The sequence below is a fragment of the Prunus mume genome, linkage group LG5 (assembly GCF_029339155.1).
Source record: "Prunus mume cultivar Tortuosa linkage group LG5, ASM2933915v1, whole genome shotgun sequence".
NCBI classification, from domain to species: domain Eukaryota; kingdom Viridiplantae; phylum Streptophyta; class Magnoliopsida; order Rosales; family Rosaceae; genus Prunus; species Prunus mume.
The window spans coordinates 9,349,762-9,366,418 of NC_142702.1; the positions used below are offsets into that span (position 1 = coordinate 9,349,762).

The window sequence follows — 16,657 nt, forward strand, 5'->3', positions numbered from 1 at the left end:
GACAGAAAAAAAATGGGGCTTACCGGCAGCAATTAGTCGAGCCGGCGGGGAAGATGGCACGGTCCTATGCCCAATATCTTTCGCGCCCCACCTCGGTAGGGGTTACGGAGGTTGAAGTCGCGGTTGAAGCCAAGACCGCTCGACGAAGGAGCGGCCGCCACCTGGTACGGCGGCGGCGATACTTGGTCAGAAAGGCGTGGCGGGCCTTCTTCCTTTGCGCCTTGAGGAGGGGTCCCAATCGTTCTTGAGGCCCCCTCACGGCCTCTTCAAAGGCGGATGAATCTGGCGAGATGCACTCCTCGTGCCAAAGCCTTCCATTTTCGTCGGCCGCGTTTGGCGCATTCACGGCCTCGGCGTAAGAAAGGACATCCCTTTACGAAGTGGAAGGAAATCCCACCACGCCGTCTTTGCTAAGCGACATTGGCCCTCCAGGGGCGAGAGCCGGTTGATCGACGAGGAGGGCGGCTGTCGAATCGAGCAGAATTGCGCGCCACGAAATGCGGCAAATAAACCTCGGCCCGACCTTGGACATGCCGCGTGAAGGTCGCGCGACGAAAGGAGCCTTAGATCTCCCTCGTGTCGTTCTCCATCTCGCCATCGGGAATTATGGAAGGTCGTGCGCCAAGTACAAAGGATACGGCCTAGCAAGGCACACCCAGCTGCGACCCGACCCTCTCGGTCACTCATAGAAGAACTTGTAGCGAAGACCGAGGTGTTATGCTTCCTAGGGGCGGGCGAGTCGTTAGCCGACTTCGATGTCGGAGATCTTGTGCCCTCGATTACGGGAAGTAAGCCTACAGCCAGAATCGAAGGCCCATAGCGGACCACCGTGCTTCGGCGTCATCCCATCGCGTGACCACGTCATGAAGAGTACGCAGTAGACATGACCTAGGAGGAATGGGCGGCGCCACCTTCCTCCTTGCGCGAGATAGTCGGCCGGTGGGCAAACTCGGGGTAACTTTATTCGCTGGGTGCGAACACGAACTTGCATAGCGATAGCAACAATGCGGCATGCTCGACCTCGCCCAAGGGAGCGATAGAATCATCATCGGCGCTGTCCTCCACACCGAAGTTGTTGTAGAAGCTGGAGTAGTTGAGCATGTTCTTTGCCTTGCTCCCAGCAAGCTTGGCGACCGTAGGCCATGTGGCCTTAAACCTCCATTCGGCCTCGGGGGCGGTCAGAGCGGCATTCACCTCCACGCCGAGAGGATAGGCGAATAGGGCGACCATGTCTAAAACGGTCGGCGTCATCATACCAAACCGAAAGTTCATGGTATTTATGGCCGACGACCAGAAGCATAAGGCCGCGGCCAAGAGCGACCGATCCATGGCAAGTGGCCAATCGAACAGCTTGATCAAGTGGTAGATGCCTTGATCCTTCCATTGCTAGCCGAAGAAGTGCTCCATCCTCGGCAGCCACTTTTCCCAATCCGGTCGAAGTCGGCTATGGGGCTGCGGCTGTGACATTCCGTCTTGGAAGTCCCCATCAAAAGCCGAAGTTCACCGGGTTGTCCCTCGGATGAGCGGCCAGCCTCTCGGCATTCCTCCTTCCATAGAGGGCCTAGGACGCAGGAGTCGGTGACACCGTCATCATCGGTCCAGGCGCGATAATATCGAAGGACCAGGCCCTGGATGTCTCGGCAGATGTCCTCAAACCGAGTCTGAAAGACTTGGGACAGAGCTTGAGTGGAGGCGAAGTGTTGGAGGCCATTAAAACGAATTAAGGTAGGGTGTTTTAAAAGGAAAAGTCGAGGAAGGATGATAAACACGAAGAACACTGGGAAGCCAAGCGTTCAAATAAAGGGTTAAGGGCAGAGGCGGAGTGCTTAAGTGAGTTCGAAAGGGTTGAGGAATTGAGAGAAATTTTGGCAGAGTTTGGGCGTCTGAAAATCTGAAAGCATGAGGAGAGAATGAAGAAGGATAGGCTTTTATACTGGCGCTCGAATTTGAAAACGAAAGGGCACAATCCACTCGAGAGACGTAACGGTTTGATAGTGTGCTCGAATACGCGATGACATGTCGAAGCCCGGAGGCTATCGTTTCAATTGACGAGGTAAAGCGACGGCTCGAGCAAATCAAGGCAATGATGGCTTAAGGGACGTGCCTGCGCATTTAATGCGTCGATTGACCTTCGCATTTAAGATGCCAACTATCAATCACTTTGAAGGGAAGGCAGAGAGTCCATCCCTTGGAATCCATTCGGCCTTTGCCCAAACCGCGACCGAAGAATCCAGGGATGTGGGGGCAATGTTTGTGCTCGATAAATCACGGTCGTCCGAAATGACCTCTTCTCGGCCGTGGCACTTTGCTCATGGATCGAAGCGGCCACGTTTCGTCGGACATTTAGCCTTTCCGAAAGCGAAGAAAATCGAAGGCTGGATCTTCTCGGCCTCACAACCACGGCATTATGGGCGAGGCCGAGGTCCATGAAAGACCCGACCGAAGATCACTGTGGTCAAATCGCCACGTGGCCTCAAGATCCCACGCCCCATTTAATGAAGTAGTGCCTCGACCGCCACAGCAAAACCACTAGGTGTAAGAAGCATTTAATGCGAGGCGGAAGAAAAGTGATTGAAGTCGAGGATTTGGTAACAGGAATCAGAGTGGTTAGGCGCAAACATTCTCACAAAGCATTCTCACAGCTTGAGGTCAGGTTACCAACCACTGGACTAGAGCATTAAATGCGTTCCCACGGCCAAGGGTAGAGCCCACGATCAGGGCGGTGGCCGAGATTTGCCGAGATTTATAGGGGTCACACCACCATCCTTCTCAACCCATACCACCATGCTTCACTGTCCCAAATGCCGATTTGACTACCCACTTGCCCAGATCAAACTCCACCATACAGATATTTTTAAGCCATCAGGCAGATCTTTTTTCATCCTCGATTGGCCCTCCAGGACTCCTCCCATAAATACTGAGCTCAAGACCACGTTCAAGGGGTTCAAACACCAAACCAAAGGCCTCCCACGGAGCAACTTATATTTTCTGCAATGCACTTTCAATACCTTTACATGCTTTCCTAGGAGTAGTGATAGATTGTAAGGAAAATCCATTCATCAATATATCATACGACCCTTGATTTCTCAAGATGCCGGAGCATCATCTTTGTTACCACCTCATTCACCCCATATATCATACGACGATCGCTCTCCGAACAACGCGCCGGAGCACCGCCCAAAATCCACCAACACCACCGCTAAACGGCCTTGTAGCTCAGGCCGTGAACCTAACGGCCGAGATAAGTTCCTCTCTAGGCCACAATCGTTTGACTAGAAGTCTAACTCCAAACAGGCACATCATTTGAACATCTTCTACCCAAACCCCATCACCATCTCAGCGCACGATAGACCGTGCTGGCACGCCCGCGCACAACCGCACCGCATCCAAAAGAAGGGCGTCACGTGTTGACGCACATCCCCTCGGCCTAGAGCCCTAGGCCGCGAGATTTGAGACGGACCAACAGTTAAATTCATTGCTTCATTTGCATTGGTTAAATCATTATGAAATGCGCCTTCAAAATTGTTTGCAGTAATTTTTAAAGCCGGTAAGACCGCCTATAAAGAAACGAGTATCGAAGAAGGCAGCTGCTCCAAAAACCATTAACCTTCCACCTAGGTACCTAAAAAAGATAGATCACTTTGTGCACAATACATGGCAACATGGGTATGCGCAACCACGGAGCAAAGTCCGGAAGGTGTATTTCCCGTATAATCTTCAAGGGTGCCATTAGGTGGTAGTAGAAATCGACTTCGTGAGACATATTGCGACTATGTATGTCTCCTATATTGCTTTCACCTCAAATTTCAAGCTGGTCAAATATCTTGAGTCTATTAGTGCTACTCTAGCACGGGTGTTGTACGATATGCACTTTTATGAAGCTTCTGAGGTTGAAGAGGTGAAGCAAAAGGGGATGAAGATGTCCAAGTTTAATACATTCACAATTTGCAGCATTGGAGATGTGCCGCAACAATGTGATGGTTAAACTATATTAATTTAGTGGAGTTTATCGGTATTGAAAATAAGTGCAGTTCTAATTTATGAACTTATTGGCCTGACATTTCTTGCAGAATCATGACAGTCAAATTCATCGAGTATCTCAATGCCGACATTTCTTTGGATAAAGTTGACCCATCCATGATCACCTATTATCGACTGAAGCTTGCGATATAGGCTTTCAGGGGGAAGGAGTATATATGAGGTAAATGTGATAATGTTTCTCAATTGATTTCAGTCTTCACTTATCACTTGGGAATTCAGTTTGAATTTAATTATTTCAGTTTATCCTTTATATGAATATGCAGAAATGGAAGCTTTGGTGGAGCTGCTTTATATGGTGATCCATCGAGGTTGATAGAGCTATTTGCTTTAGTTATTCTATGTAGCAACGTGAAATCATTTACATGGTCTGCGGCCATGTTGTACATGGTGATAGAAATATTGTATAGTCGGTGGCAATGGCTAATTGCCTTACATGGCACATAAACTGTATTCATTTTGTAGACATGATAGATAAACTGTATCCATTTTGTAGACATGGCAGATAAATTGTACTCATTTCGGAGTAGAAATATGCATCAATTTTCATTTTTTGAAACTAAATTTTGGTAGTACATCTAATCAATACCACTAGGGATGTACTTCTAATTTGGTTTTCAAATTGTGCTTTTGTTTTGGAGTTGTTGTCATCATTAGCATACTTCTTGTTTATATTGTTTAGTTGAGCTATTTCGTACAGCTCGATATGTAAACAGATCTATACTTTCTCCTTATAGAGGTATAACAGTGGCCCGTCGTTGTTATGCAATATATAGACAATATAAGGTTACAATCGCAGAATAAACAAACAAGTGACGCACTTTTGAGCACCAACAGACGCAAAATACATACAATAAGGTAGCAATATTAGGTCAATATACATACAATATGCAGACATCCATTTCAGACTACCTTCAATTTAGACATTCAAAATAAATTGACACCCAACCCTAACAATACTATCATGCGAAGGGAAAACGAAGGCAACACATTCACATCGTGTCACCCACCACAAGCAATCAAAGTAAAACCAATTTAACAAAAATCCACAGAAATTAAGAAAATGACCATCAAGACTACCTATTAGAGGTTGGCGATGGAGTTGAGCAAGCAGCTGCGACCTTACGCTATTCGAAAGACATACCTAGGAGATGGGGAGGAAGGGCGGGGAGGGGGATGTGTGTTTCGCGATTTAGAATAAAGAGATGGGGACAATTTAGAACAAAGAGCGCTAGGAGAGAACCAGCTGCGAGAGCTAGAGAGAGCTGGGCGAGAGGGATACAACGGCAAGAGAGAGAGAGGAAGAGAGAGAGAGAGAGAACTGAGAATTGAGAGAGCTAAGAGAGAACAAAAACTGACCAAAAGTGTTATCTAGCCAATAAGTGGGCAATAAGTATGTATTTATCGATTCTATTCGCAAAATGTGTGCGGAAAGGTAGTATTTCCAGATAAAATTAGGAAAGCAGTGGCAATAAGTGCTATTTCCCAAAAGATTTGGTATATAATGCTTTTCTCACAAGGGGAGGACTGAATGTTCAAACTAGAAAAATGAAACAGGAAGGGGAATGGGAGATGTGCACTTCGTGAAAGAGAAGAACTTGCTTTGGATGGAGGGAGAGACATACTGAGCAAGGTGAGAGGATGATTCCAGTACAAGTCTTTAGCTTACAAGTGGTCTTCTTAGAGTCGTTGGATTAGATCCAACGACATCCCTGCAATCAAGAAACTAGTCCTGTAATTTTGTGACTAATTATTTGACATTTGTAAACTAAATTCTGAAAATTCTTTACTAGTCATAGATCATTCTAAATATTGTTACAATATCCACTGAGTACCAAACTACATTAAATGTACATTTGATCATTGTTGTATGAACCACATTCAGAAATAAGCAGAATAATAAAAATACTTCTGGATCACTCAGCGAGAGAATAGTTTAAAGATCCAGTAGCCAAGTAGAAATGCCTTGGGTTATTCAGCACATGCTCACTAGACTGATTATACATAATCTGTAGTACACTTTTGAATTCAAAACATCTATAAAACAAATGGAATGAGAGCCTTGACATTTTTGGGAAAATGATCAAACTTGGAAAGATACCATCTTCTCGTAGCACAGCTCCTTCCAATCAAGTATAAAGCTGACCCTATGGTGAAGGAGAATGCATACAGAGTTTGAGAAATAAAAGAAATCCCCACAAATTCTACGATTTCAAAAAGATAGTGGGGGCATATCACTAGTCCAAACAAACCGCCTTTGGGAATCTTATAATCCTTGTCACCCCTTGACCGAATTTTAGAAAGAAGGTAGTGATGATAGAAATTGCCAGAGATCCCTATTAGAAACAGCAGACATCCAAGGTACTTCAAATCAACTGATGGCTCCGGAAACCCTTGTGCTAAGTATTGAGCATAAGTCACAGCTGCAGTAGACAGAAAATAACTGAGAGAGATGGCCGACACAACATCAAGATTCATCCCTCCACTATAGTTGTGAACAAACAGAACCTATGAAACATGGAAAAACATATTTTCGAATGAGAAGCATCAGAAAAATTAACAAAATTCTGAGTTTGAATCATAGAGTAACTGTTGTTTGCATGTAGTTGCTTAAACCTTCCCCCGTTGAAATGTTCTTGTATTCTATCTTACTTATTTATTTGAATTAAAACACATAAAAGTAAATCTCTAACATGAAAATGGATATAAAGGAAAAGCCCACAAGCTAAGCAGTTTACATATGCTCAGTAAGAGGTTTTAGAATTTGAATAGTCAAGTGATTAAACTTGTAGAAATGCTCAGTAAGCAAAATCACTAGTTGGTATAACCAGATAGTAAACAGATGGCAACTAGTTCCAATTTGAAGATCACTGAAGAATACATAATCAAGAAATCAGAGAAAAGATGAGGGTAGAGTCGTACCTCAAAAATCCTTTTGAAAAAATGAATGGTTAGGACTGAACAAAGCAACAAGATTCTGATATTCTCTTGAGGATAAAGCACAAATGATGCGACACCAGCAAGAAATGCCGGATTATAAGCTATTAGCATGCCTGTTCTACTAGATAGTTTAATTTTCTTTGCAGCAGAGGTTTTAGAACCAGAATTCCAGAACTTCGAATAGTGTAAGTGCTTTCCCCTTAGCTCCGAAAGCCCAAGATTAGCGGATGATGTGAAGCTAATCACTGTCATTGCTGTGACGAAAAGAGAAGGAGGTGGTGGGAAAATATATGTCAACATTGTGGTGACTACCATGTAACTAGCCTTTGATTTCTCTCCCTAGAGTTCTGTAACGAACACAGACAAATACGCTGTTAGGAAATATAAATGCCAGCAGATAAACACTTTCCTCTCCTTTTGTGAATTAAATTTTGGGATGAATAAGCTGATAAAATAGTAAATTCTTTATGAAGGTATGAGATTTATCAATTCTCATCACATCTACACTATTAGAATTAGAAGAAGAAAACAAATTTCAAGGTATATAAAAACATTGTAAGAAGTACTATGTAAAGTAGGACACTCCTATGTCTATTGTTGTTATCACTTATGAAGGATGAGTAGCAAAATATTTGTGAGGAAGCAACCATTACCAAAGAAAAAAAGAAGAAGACAGAAGGCACAACCTCTGATTAATACTATATTATTAATATAATTTCTAACACAACTAAACTCGAACAGAGAAGTAGAGTTTCACTGAATCAACAGCTAAGCGTACCAACTTAGTTATACTAACATGCATAATTCAAGATTCCATACACCATCAAAGCATGGAAAGACAGTATGCGGTAAATTTTATTCCATTACACCATAATATAATTGAACTTGATAACAATTCTAATTAATGACCAAGACAACGCTATCACTAAAACCTGTCCAAAACTACAGCTCGACCTCCAAGTATTCCCAACAACAAACCCATTCACCATTACATTGTATATCCCTGCATCAACCAACTGAATACAACGTCCAATTTCAATACAAATGTGTAAAAGAGTTCGTAAATTGGAAAGCATACCTCCAAAGATCTTCCAAACAGCAGCTCCCAACACAATAAATGAAAAGCCAAAACCGAGAAACCAAAAAGCAAGAAGAAACATATCGAATACTTTTTTTTGCAGTTACAAAAATATATTGGAATTTACAGGAGAGCAGTTATAACTAAATAAGAGCCATGCATCATGTAATCTATCACCATATAACACCTTGAAAGGGTAGGCCGTACCCATTGAAGTTTCTAAACTTTACACTTCAGTTCAAAATATTACAGTTTACTCTTTTTTCACATCAGTTTCTACAGGAGCTCCAATATTGAAATCCGATTCAGAACTGAACACTGAATCCAAGACGTACAGAGATCGAGCTTGAAACAATGGATATTTAAATAAATCGATAAAAATAGTTAACGATATCAATTTTTCTGAATTTGAACGAAAATAATGTGCCGTATAAATCAAGAATAGAAGACAATGAGGCCTCAAACCACATGAATGCAGTAGGGAACATGATTCTAAACTATAAGAAAACTCATAATCAACATTGGGTGTTAGAGCTTTAGAGAATCGCACCTTGGGACTGTCACTGAGCATTCAACTTTGAAGTAATAGGGCTCGAGCAATAGTCTTCTAGCGAACAAGGAGCTGAGCTCTTGAATGGTCCAGTGAGAGAGAATCCTAAAATTGTGAGAGAGGAAGAGGGAGAGCGAAAGCGAGAGAGAAGTGATGATAACGTTCTGGTCTAAAGGAATTTAAGAGGATAAGTTGATAATTCCTTGTTTGGCAAAAATTTATTAAATAATGCATGAAAAAAATTGTAGAAATTAGAGTATCAAATTTTTAAGTTTAATTTCCACTAAAATAGACATCATTTTACAATTTCTATAGTATCGTTTACAAAATTCTATTATTTACAAATTCGACATACATAAAATCCAAACACTAAAATCTTCAATTGCCAAAAATTGAAATGATGGAAATCTAAATTCCGTCATTTTAGAATTCTATGTAATTTTTAATTCCTCCAAATGGAGAACGGAAATTTTTTTTAAAAAAAGTCATATTTTTAGCGGGTTTTCAATTATAATTAAGGGGTTCCGTAAAAAAGGAAAAAAAAAACGCTTTTTATCACAAAACGTGCTTAACATTTATGAAACTATCAGATTACATCCTTAAAGTTTTTTTTGTGGCACCCATGATCCCTAACATTAATATTGGTAATCTTAAATAAACTGCTAAATCCAAGGATATAATCGTCAAATGAATCCATTTTCACATCTTCAATGCCTCAGACCCATTTGCCACCAATTTGGAACCATTTCCCTCCATTTCTTGTTGGAATTGACAGGAAACTAAAGGTAAGCACTGAAAATGGAAGGGAATAACATAAACAAATTGAACTATAAACAACATAAATTGAACAATAGTGTGCAGTAGTTGACTAAATTACGTTTTAGGATGATTTGAAGCTCAAAAAAGGTCCTAAAACCCAAAGAACCCAGTTGCTCTTTTGCCCAGAAATTTGAAAAAATTTCGTTACCAAGACGGATGTTCATAAGATTTTTCATAGCTATACATTTTTTGCGACGGTGTTCTTCAGATTTTTCGTCACTAAAAGTCAAATTAACATATCAACTTCAGACTTATAATTGTAAGGTCATTGCTCATTGATTCTGACTAGCAAGTTTTTCATCAAATGAAGGAAATGCTCATTTCTTATATTTCCTCATTTATTTTTGCTCCTTTAGCCATTTGATTATGCTATTGGTGTATTGGCCAATGTTTTATTGGCTCATAGATGCTTACAAACCTATCAGCAAATGCTGCTATTTTCGTTAGGCATGCCTCGTTCAGTTGAGCAGCTAGCAACTAGCATGGCCTTGGCAAACTCTCGAGTGAATCTCATAAACTGAGCCTCAACAACAAAAAGACCCAAGACTAATGTGGTTTCTGATTGTTCTACTAAGACAATGTCCGATTGAGTTTGAATAATAAAATGTAGGGAGACTTATAAATAAACCCAAAATGGGTACAGTATTTATAAAGAAGGACAAAATTAAAGTGGTTGGACAATAATGCCCTTATTCATATCTAAATTTCCTAGGGAATCCTTCTGCTTCTGCTAGCCGGATGAAACCAAAATGTTTCTTCTTTTCATATGTTGCTTTGTACTGGCCGTATGGAGCCAAATAGTTTGGCGACTATTCTGCTGGATGGATTCTTCACGTGGTCTTCATGCATCCATCATGTTATCTATGTTGTGTAGCTCTTCTTCTCCTAAGCTATTCCAGTATGAGTTGTCATTATCTTCTGCTGTAATCTGCTGCTATCTGATTGTAGATTTCATCAAAAACTTTTGCTCCTGTAGTGCTGATTTTGTATTCATATATATCATCTGGTCTCCTGGATGTGGATTCTGAATACACCTTGATAAATTTGGACTGACAGGAGGGTCGACGATCATCATTAAATAACTGTTGCTCGGCTATTATTGCTCCTCTGTATTGTTGGATGTCTTGTTTGGTAGGCATTCCTGTTTGTGCTGATTCTCCCGGACTAAGTAATTCATCAAAAGAAATAATAATCCTATGTTGTGCTAAATCTGGGTAAATGCTATCTTTAAACCACTCTGGGGGTATACTAGTGAAATCTAATTTTACATTTTTCCAGAGAGGTAGATAAAAACTTATAATTTCTCTAAATTTTTCGGGGAATGAATCTAAATGCTTACTACTTTCAACATAAAGTTGATCTAGATAACCAAATTTTGCTAAAAATGCTGGAGTAACTATGATTGTTTTTTGTTTATGCTCTAAATGCAATTCTCTATATTCAATCATGTTAATCCTTGCTAAGTAAATAGTGTAATGGGAACAGTTTTTGGTAATAATGGTGATGCCAGGATGTGGATTACTTTTTAAATTGAAAAGAAAAGATTGAATGTACAGTTGAAGAGATGTATTTTGCTCATATTCTAATTCAATTATGTGACTCTTAACATCTACTGGTAAAAACTTATACCTTTCTCTAGCTAGAGTTTGAAGAAAATAGGGATTTTTAGATTTTTGCTCAAGAGAAAATTCACTATTATGCTCAAGTAAGTTGGGCTTATTAGCCTCTTTTTCTTGTAAATTATGCTTAATTACGGTGGGCTTATTAGCCTCTTCTTGTAGAATTTGACATCTTATATTAATAGTTCTAAAATGCCTAACTATTGTATCATATTCTCCTTTTTGCTCTGTATATTTTTCCTGCAAAAAAGAAAGGTGTTGTTTTGCTATTTTATAATCATAATTATATGCTAAAAACTCTTGCTCAAGTGCTCTAATAAGCTTTTCATGCCCTCTTTTCATGCTTTCAGTATTTGTTCTAATATTCCAAAAGTTATCTAAAAGAACTTTTTGTTTTTCTGCTAATGATGCTTGAGTACGATACTTTAAAGAAGGATTTCTAACTTCTTGTACTGATATTCCATTATAAAAATAAGTATTTGCTACTGATCGTGCTTGATTACTTATGCTTAATGGATTACCACCAGGTGATGGTATACCATTATTTTTGCTGCCAGATGATGATGGTCCAAAATACTGCATACCTGTTTAATGAATAATACGAGATAAGATATCTGCTAAAGTATTATCCATACCTTTAATATGCTCAAATATCGGTCTAAATCCATTTCCTGTAATAGAATCAACAAAATTCACCCATCTTCGGGCTGCTTGTTTATTAGTAGTAATTTTATTATAATGAGAAACAATATTTTGACAATCTGTTCTAATAGTAAATATTTCATTATGTAAAAATAATGAAAATGCTTCAAGAGAATTAATGACTCCTAAAATTTCTAAGTCAGTGGCTGGAAGTCTAGCCTGTATATCATTAAATTTTCCTGATGCATATCTACAAATTTTTTCTTCTGATTTTGTTTCTTCTTTATGTTTCTTTTGATATAAAATTCCTGCCCATCCTATTGATGATGCATCTGTTTCAACTATTTTGTAATGATTATCTAATGGTAATGCTAACGGTTTAAGTTGAGTTATATCTTGTTTTATGCTTTGAACTAACTTAATATCTTCACTATTAAAATATTTCTGTCCTGTTTTACTAGTTTTGCTATGTAAAGCTGCAATTTTCCTTCCTAAATTAGGGATAAAGCTTCTAGCATAATTTAATAAACCTAAGAATGCTTGTAATTGCTTTTTATCCTCTAACTTATCTGGAAATTCTAACACTTTTTTAGCTATGTGCTCCTGTAATTGTATAGTTCCTGATTTAATATACATACCTAAGAATTCTATATCTTGTTTTTCAAGTTCTACTTTATTTCTACTTATAATAATACCATTATCAATAAATTCTTTCAAAATAATTTCTAAGTGTTTTCTATGTTCATTTTTATTCTTACTATGAACTAATATATCATCTACATATACACTACAAAATTTATCATACTTCTTAAATATTTGATCCATCTTTCTTTGAAAGATTGATGGTGCATTTTTTAATCCAAATGGCATTACAAGCCATTCAAAATGTCCTTCATACAGGTAAATCTGTCCAATGGATTGATTCTTCGCTAATCTAATTTGCCAAAATCCTGATTTACAATCAAACTTACTAAAATATTTACTTTCTTGAATTTTATTCATAAGCTCATCTTTATTTGGTAATTTATAACTATCTTCATAAGTATTATCATTTAATCTCCTATAATTATATACTATTCTAGCTTTACCTCTCTTAAGTTCTGAATGTTTTCTAACTACAAAGGCTGCTGATCTATGTCTAGATTTTGAAGGTCAAATTACTTTTAAGTTTAAAAGTTCTTTTATTTGTTGTTCAAATTCTTGCTTATCTAACAAGTTACAAGGCATATATGCTGTTTTAATTGTTAAGTCTGGATTGATAATGTCTAATTTTGCTAATATCTTATTCTTATTCCAATGTAATTGGGGATCTTCTCCTATAATTCTAGTTTGTTCAGCTAATTGTAACAATTCTTGTAAATTTTTTGGTCTATCTATTTGCATGATTTCTAGAGGTTCTACGTTTCCTATAAGTGGATACTCATGATCAAATATTATGTCATCATATTCTAGATTATATTGTTCATCTATTTTTTCTTTACTTATTTCTACTAATTCTTCCGTATTATATTTAAAATTTTGTTCTTCTATGTTAATACTATTGTAAGACTCTAATATATTACTTTGATCAGTTGTGGTTATACTTTTCTTAAAAAATGTAATGTCTGGAGGTGTATATAAAAATCCTCCTTGTAAACTTTTTAAGAAATTTAATCCCAAGATAAAGGGATATGATCCTACTGGGGATATAAAGGTTATGGGTAAATTAAACTGTTGTCTTTCTATCCTAATTGGTATATTATTAATACAATGTGTTAAGTATACAGGTCTTGTATCAAACTGTATGATTCTTACTGGTCTAGCTAATTTTTGCCTATATTGTTCTGGCACTAACTCTTCTTTTATTACATTTTTTGTGCTTCCTGTATCTATCATGGCTGTTGTTTGAATTTTATTTTCTTTTGATAATTCTAACTCACAATTAATTGTTATTAATGAACTAGTCTTCTGTTTTTCTATACTAGGGCAATTATTCTTTTGATTATCTATCTCAACTGTATTTATTTCTATTGGTCTATTATTAAAACAAGGTTTACAATAAACTATTGTCTTAGTGTAATATTTTTCTACCACTACTTTCTTACATTGATTACATTTTTGAGGCCATCCTAAATTAACATATTTAAATTCTTCATGCTCTGTTTGTTCTTCAAACATACACATATGTTCATCTAATTCACTATCGGAATTACTAGAGTAATCTAATTCTGATTTTGAGTCTAAGGCATTAACACTATAAATACTTTCATTATCACTTAAATTGTCATCTATACTATAGATTGATTCTAAGTCCTCATCGTCTTCTAATTGAAATTGCTCAATTAATTGTAATTTTTCTCTAGGTTGTTTTCCTAATTTAGGACACTTAGGTCTAATATGTCCTACTTCACCACAAAGATAACATTTACATGTACTTTTATTAGGTACTTTATACTTTCTAATCCATGGTTTATTTGTTCTTTTCCTAAATTGCTTAGGGATATATTTTCTTCTTCTAAAAGTTTTGGAAGGTTGTGTTCTAAAATTTTTATTTTGTTGTTTATAAGGTTTATATTTTCTATGGCTTTTTCCATATGGCTTCTTTTGCCTAAATTTCCTATGACATCCATATTGTTTTGGTAAATCTATATTTTTACAACTCATGTAAAACTGTTTTCTAATTTGTCTTTTTGCTTTTATCTGACTACATTCTGATCGTAATATGTCATATACATGTTGTATTCTTGCACCTATGGATACATCTAATTTCCTAGGGTGTTTTTGCCATTCATTCCAAATTCTTTCTCCTATTGGTCCTTTAATTTTTGTCATATAAGTATCTAACAAATTAAGGTCATCAATCCTACATGTTCTACCTAAATACTTGAAAAAGTCTGAAGTATATTCACTAATATATTGTAAATCACAAATTTGTAATTGTTCTAAATTTCTTATGGCTCTAATTTGTTCTTGTTCATTTCTACCATCTAATTTATTATGGTCTAAAAATTTATATTTAATTAATTTAACAAACGCATCTATATTAAACATTTCTTTTGCTGCTTGATGTTCTATTGGATTTTTAGTTTTCCATGCTTGAAAATAATCAAAAACCATTCCATCTAAAGTATGCTCAAAGTAATCTAACATATCTTTATTATTACTAAAATCTAACATTAATGCTGCATGTACACATCCTTTTTCCCATCTTTCTATAGTTTTTTCCCAATCCTGTGGGTCTACATGATCTAAATTTAATATATTTCCTGCTAAACTAATTTGTTCAATTCCTTTATAAGGGATTCTATTTTTTCTTATTCCAAATGCTTCTTGTTGAAAAGCATTTCTACCTGTTTCTTCATTATTTTCTCTATATGGTTCATTAGTTTGCCTAAGATTTTGCTGATCTGTTCTACTTGCAGGGGTTACAGATGGTCCGGATGAACTATATTGGTCTTCTACTGGCATGCAGTCTACTTCAATTAACATATTTTGATATTCTTTTTCTCCTAAAATATGTTCTAATCCTATATTTAAAATTAAATCTTTCATTTCTTTATCTGATAATCTATGTAATCCTAACTCATAAGTTTTATATTTTGCTAGATATTCTTCTTCATCTAAATTATCTATGTCATCGATGAGTTTATCAACTATATTATCAAAATTATGTTCTATCATATTTATTTCTAAGTTATCAAATGCCATATGTATCTCTTCATCTAATTCACTTTCTAAGTCTTCTATATCATTTATTTGTTTATAATTAGTAAATCTTACTACTGCTTCACCTATATGATTTTCAAAAATTTGTGCCTTATCAGGTTGTTTATTTTTTGCTACTTGTAAATTAGGTAAAATCCATTCTGTTCCTTCTAAAAAACTATTATCTACTGGTTTTGCCTCTATCATATTAACGTGTTTACTACCAAAAGTTTGTACTAAATTTTGGAATTCTACATTAAATTTGTAATTATAAGTATCTGAAAATTTTCCTACATACATAAGACTGATGCTTAAATTTTTGTACTCTCCTTTCATATTATAATTTTTTGTTCTTATGCTAATTTTAATGTGTTTACTAAATTCTCTAATATTCATGACATAATTGGGAATACATCCTATGACTGCTAAGTTTGTGCTAAGCTCTACTTCTGCTGTAGCTATGGCTGCTTGCTGATGGTTATCCCATCTGTCATCGTATATGTATACTAGTGCTTTGGTTCCTACTTGTGCTCTAGTGAGTCCAGTTATTCCTATCATAATTGTTCCTATATGGATTTGTTGATAGTGTGATTTTTTAAGGTGTTCTATTGCTGTGTTACTAAGTAAATTAAGAGTTACTTCTTTATCTATACAACTAACTTCGTGTTGACTGATACTACTTACAATATGATGCCTATTTTCAAATTTTCCTAATTGATATAAATTATATTTATTTTTCTGTGATTTTTCAAAGCCTTTTCTAAGAAATTCTTGTGCTTCTTGTTCAGTAGGGTATATATCTTCTGTTCTAACTATTTCTTTTCCTTTTCTTCTAAAGAGTTCCATTTACTATTATCAAATGGATTTATTCTACTTTTTCTTCTATGAGGATTATTTCCTAAGGTTAAATTTTCTAATTTATCAACTAATTCTTTGGGTAGTGTAGAAGTGGTATTGTGTACTACTTGATTAATTTCTGTTATTTATTCTTCTAATTGATCTACTTTTTCGGCTAAATTTAAAATTAATTGGATAAGTAAATTATTTTGTCTAATAGGGATATTACTACTTGCTACAGATGTTGTAAATTCTGTAAGACCTACTGGTTCCTTATCTAGTTGACCAACTTCTTCTAATGCTTTGATATATTTATTATTAATTTTAGAATATGTCATTGTTGAGGCCCAAAAATCCAAAGGGCTAAGCCCAAATTAACCCTTAGCCCAATATGGGTAATTGGATGCAAAATAAGCTCAATTGGGATAAAAGGAAATTTATAAGAGCCGC

At 36.7% G+C, this 16,657-nt stretch overlaps 1 protein-coding gene across 3 annotated transcripts; it reads right to left on the minus strand.

The window, feature by feature from the left end:
• Window positions 1–5,926: 5,926 nt before the first annotated feature.
• Window positions 5,927–8,781, minus strand: LOC103331019 (uncharacterized). 3 transcript variants are annotated; one of them, XM_089053519.1, is made up of 4 exons: window positions 8,607–8,781; window positions 7,911–7,994; window positions 6,961–7,325; window positions 5,927–6,546 (listed from the first exon to the last, which is right to left on the minus strand). In XM_089053519.1, the coding sequence occupies exons 3-4, from the start codon at window positions 7,291–7,293 to the stop codon at window positions 6,076–6,078; spliced, it is 804 nt and encodes a 267-aa protein (XP_088909645.1). In that variant the 5' UTR covers window positions 7,294–7,325; window positions 7,911–7,994; window positions 8,607–8,781; the 3' UTR covers window positions 5,927–6,075. The 3 variants fall into 3 exon arrangements, with proteins under 3 accessions (XP_088909645.1, XP_088909644.1, XP_088909643.1); XM_089053518.1 differs by lacking the exon at window positions 7,911–7,994 and adding an exon at window positions 8,057–8,108 and having other exon boundaries at window positions 8,605–8,781; XM_089053517.1 differs by lacking the exon at window positions 7,911–7,994.
• Window positions 8,782–16,657: the final 7,876 nt, after the last annotated feature.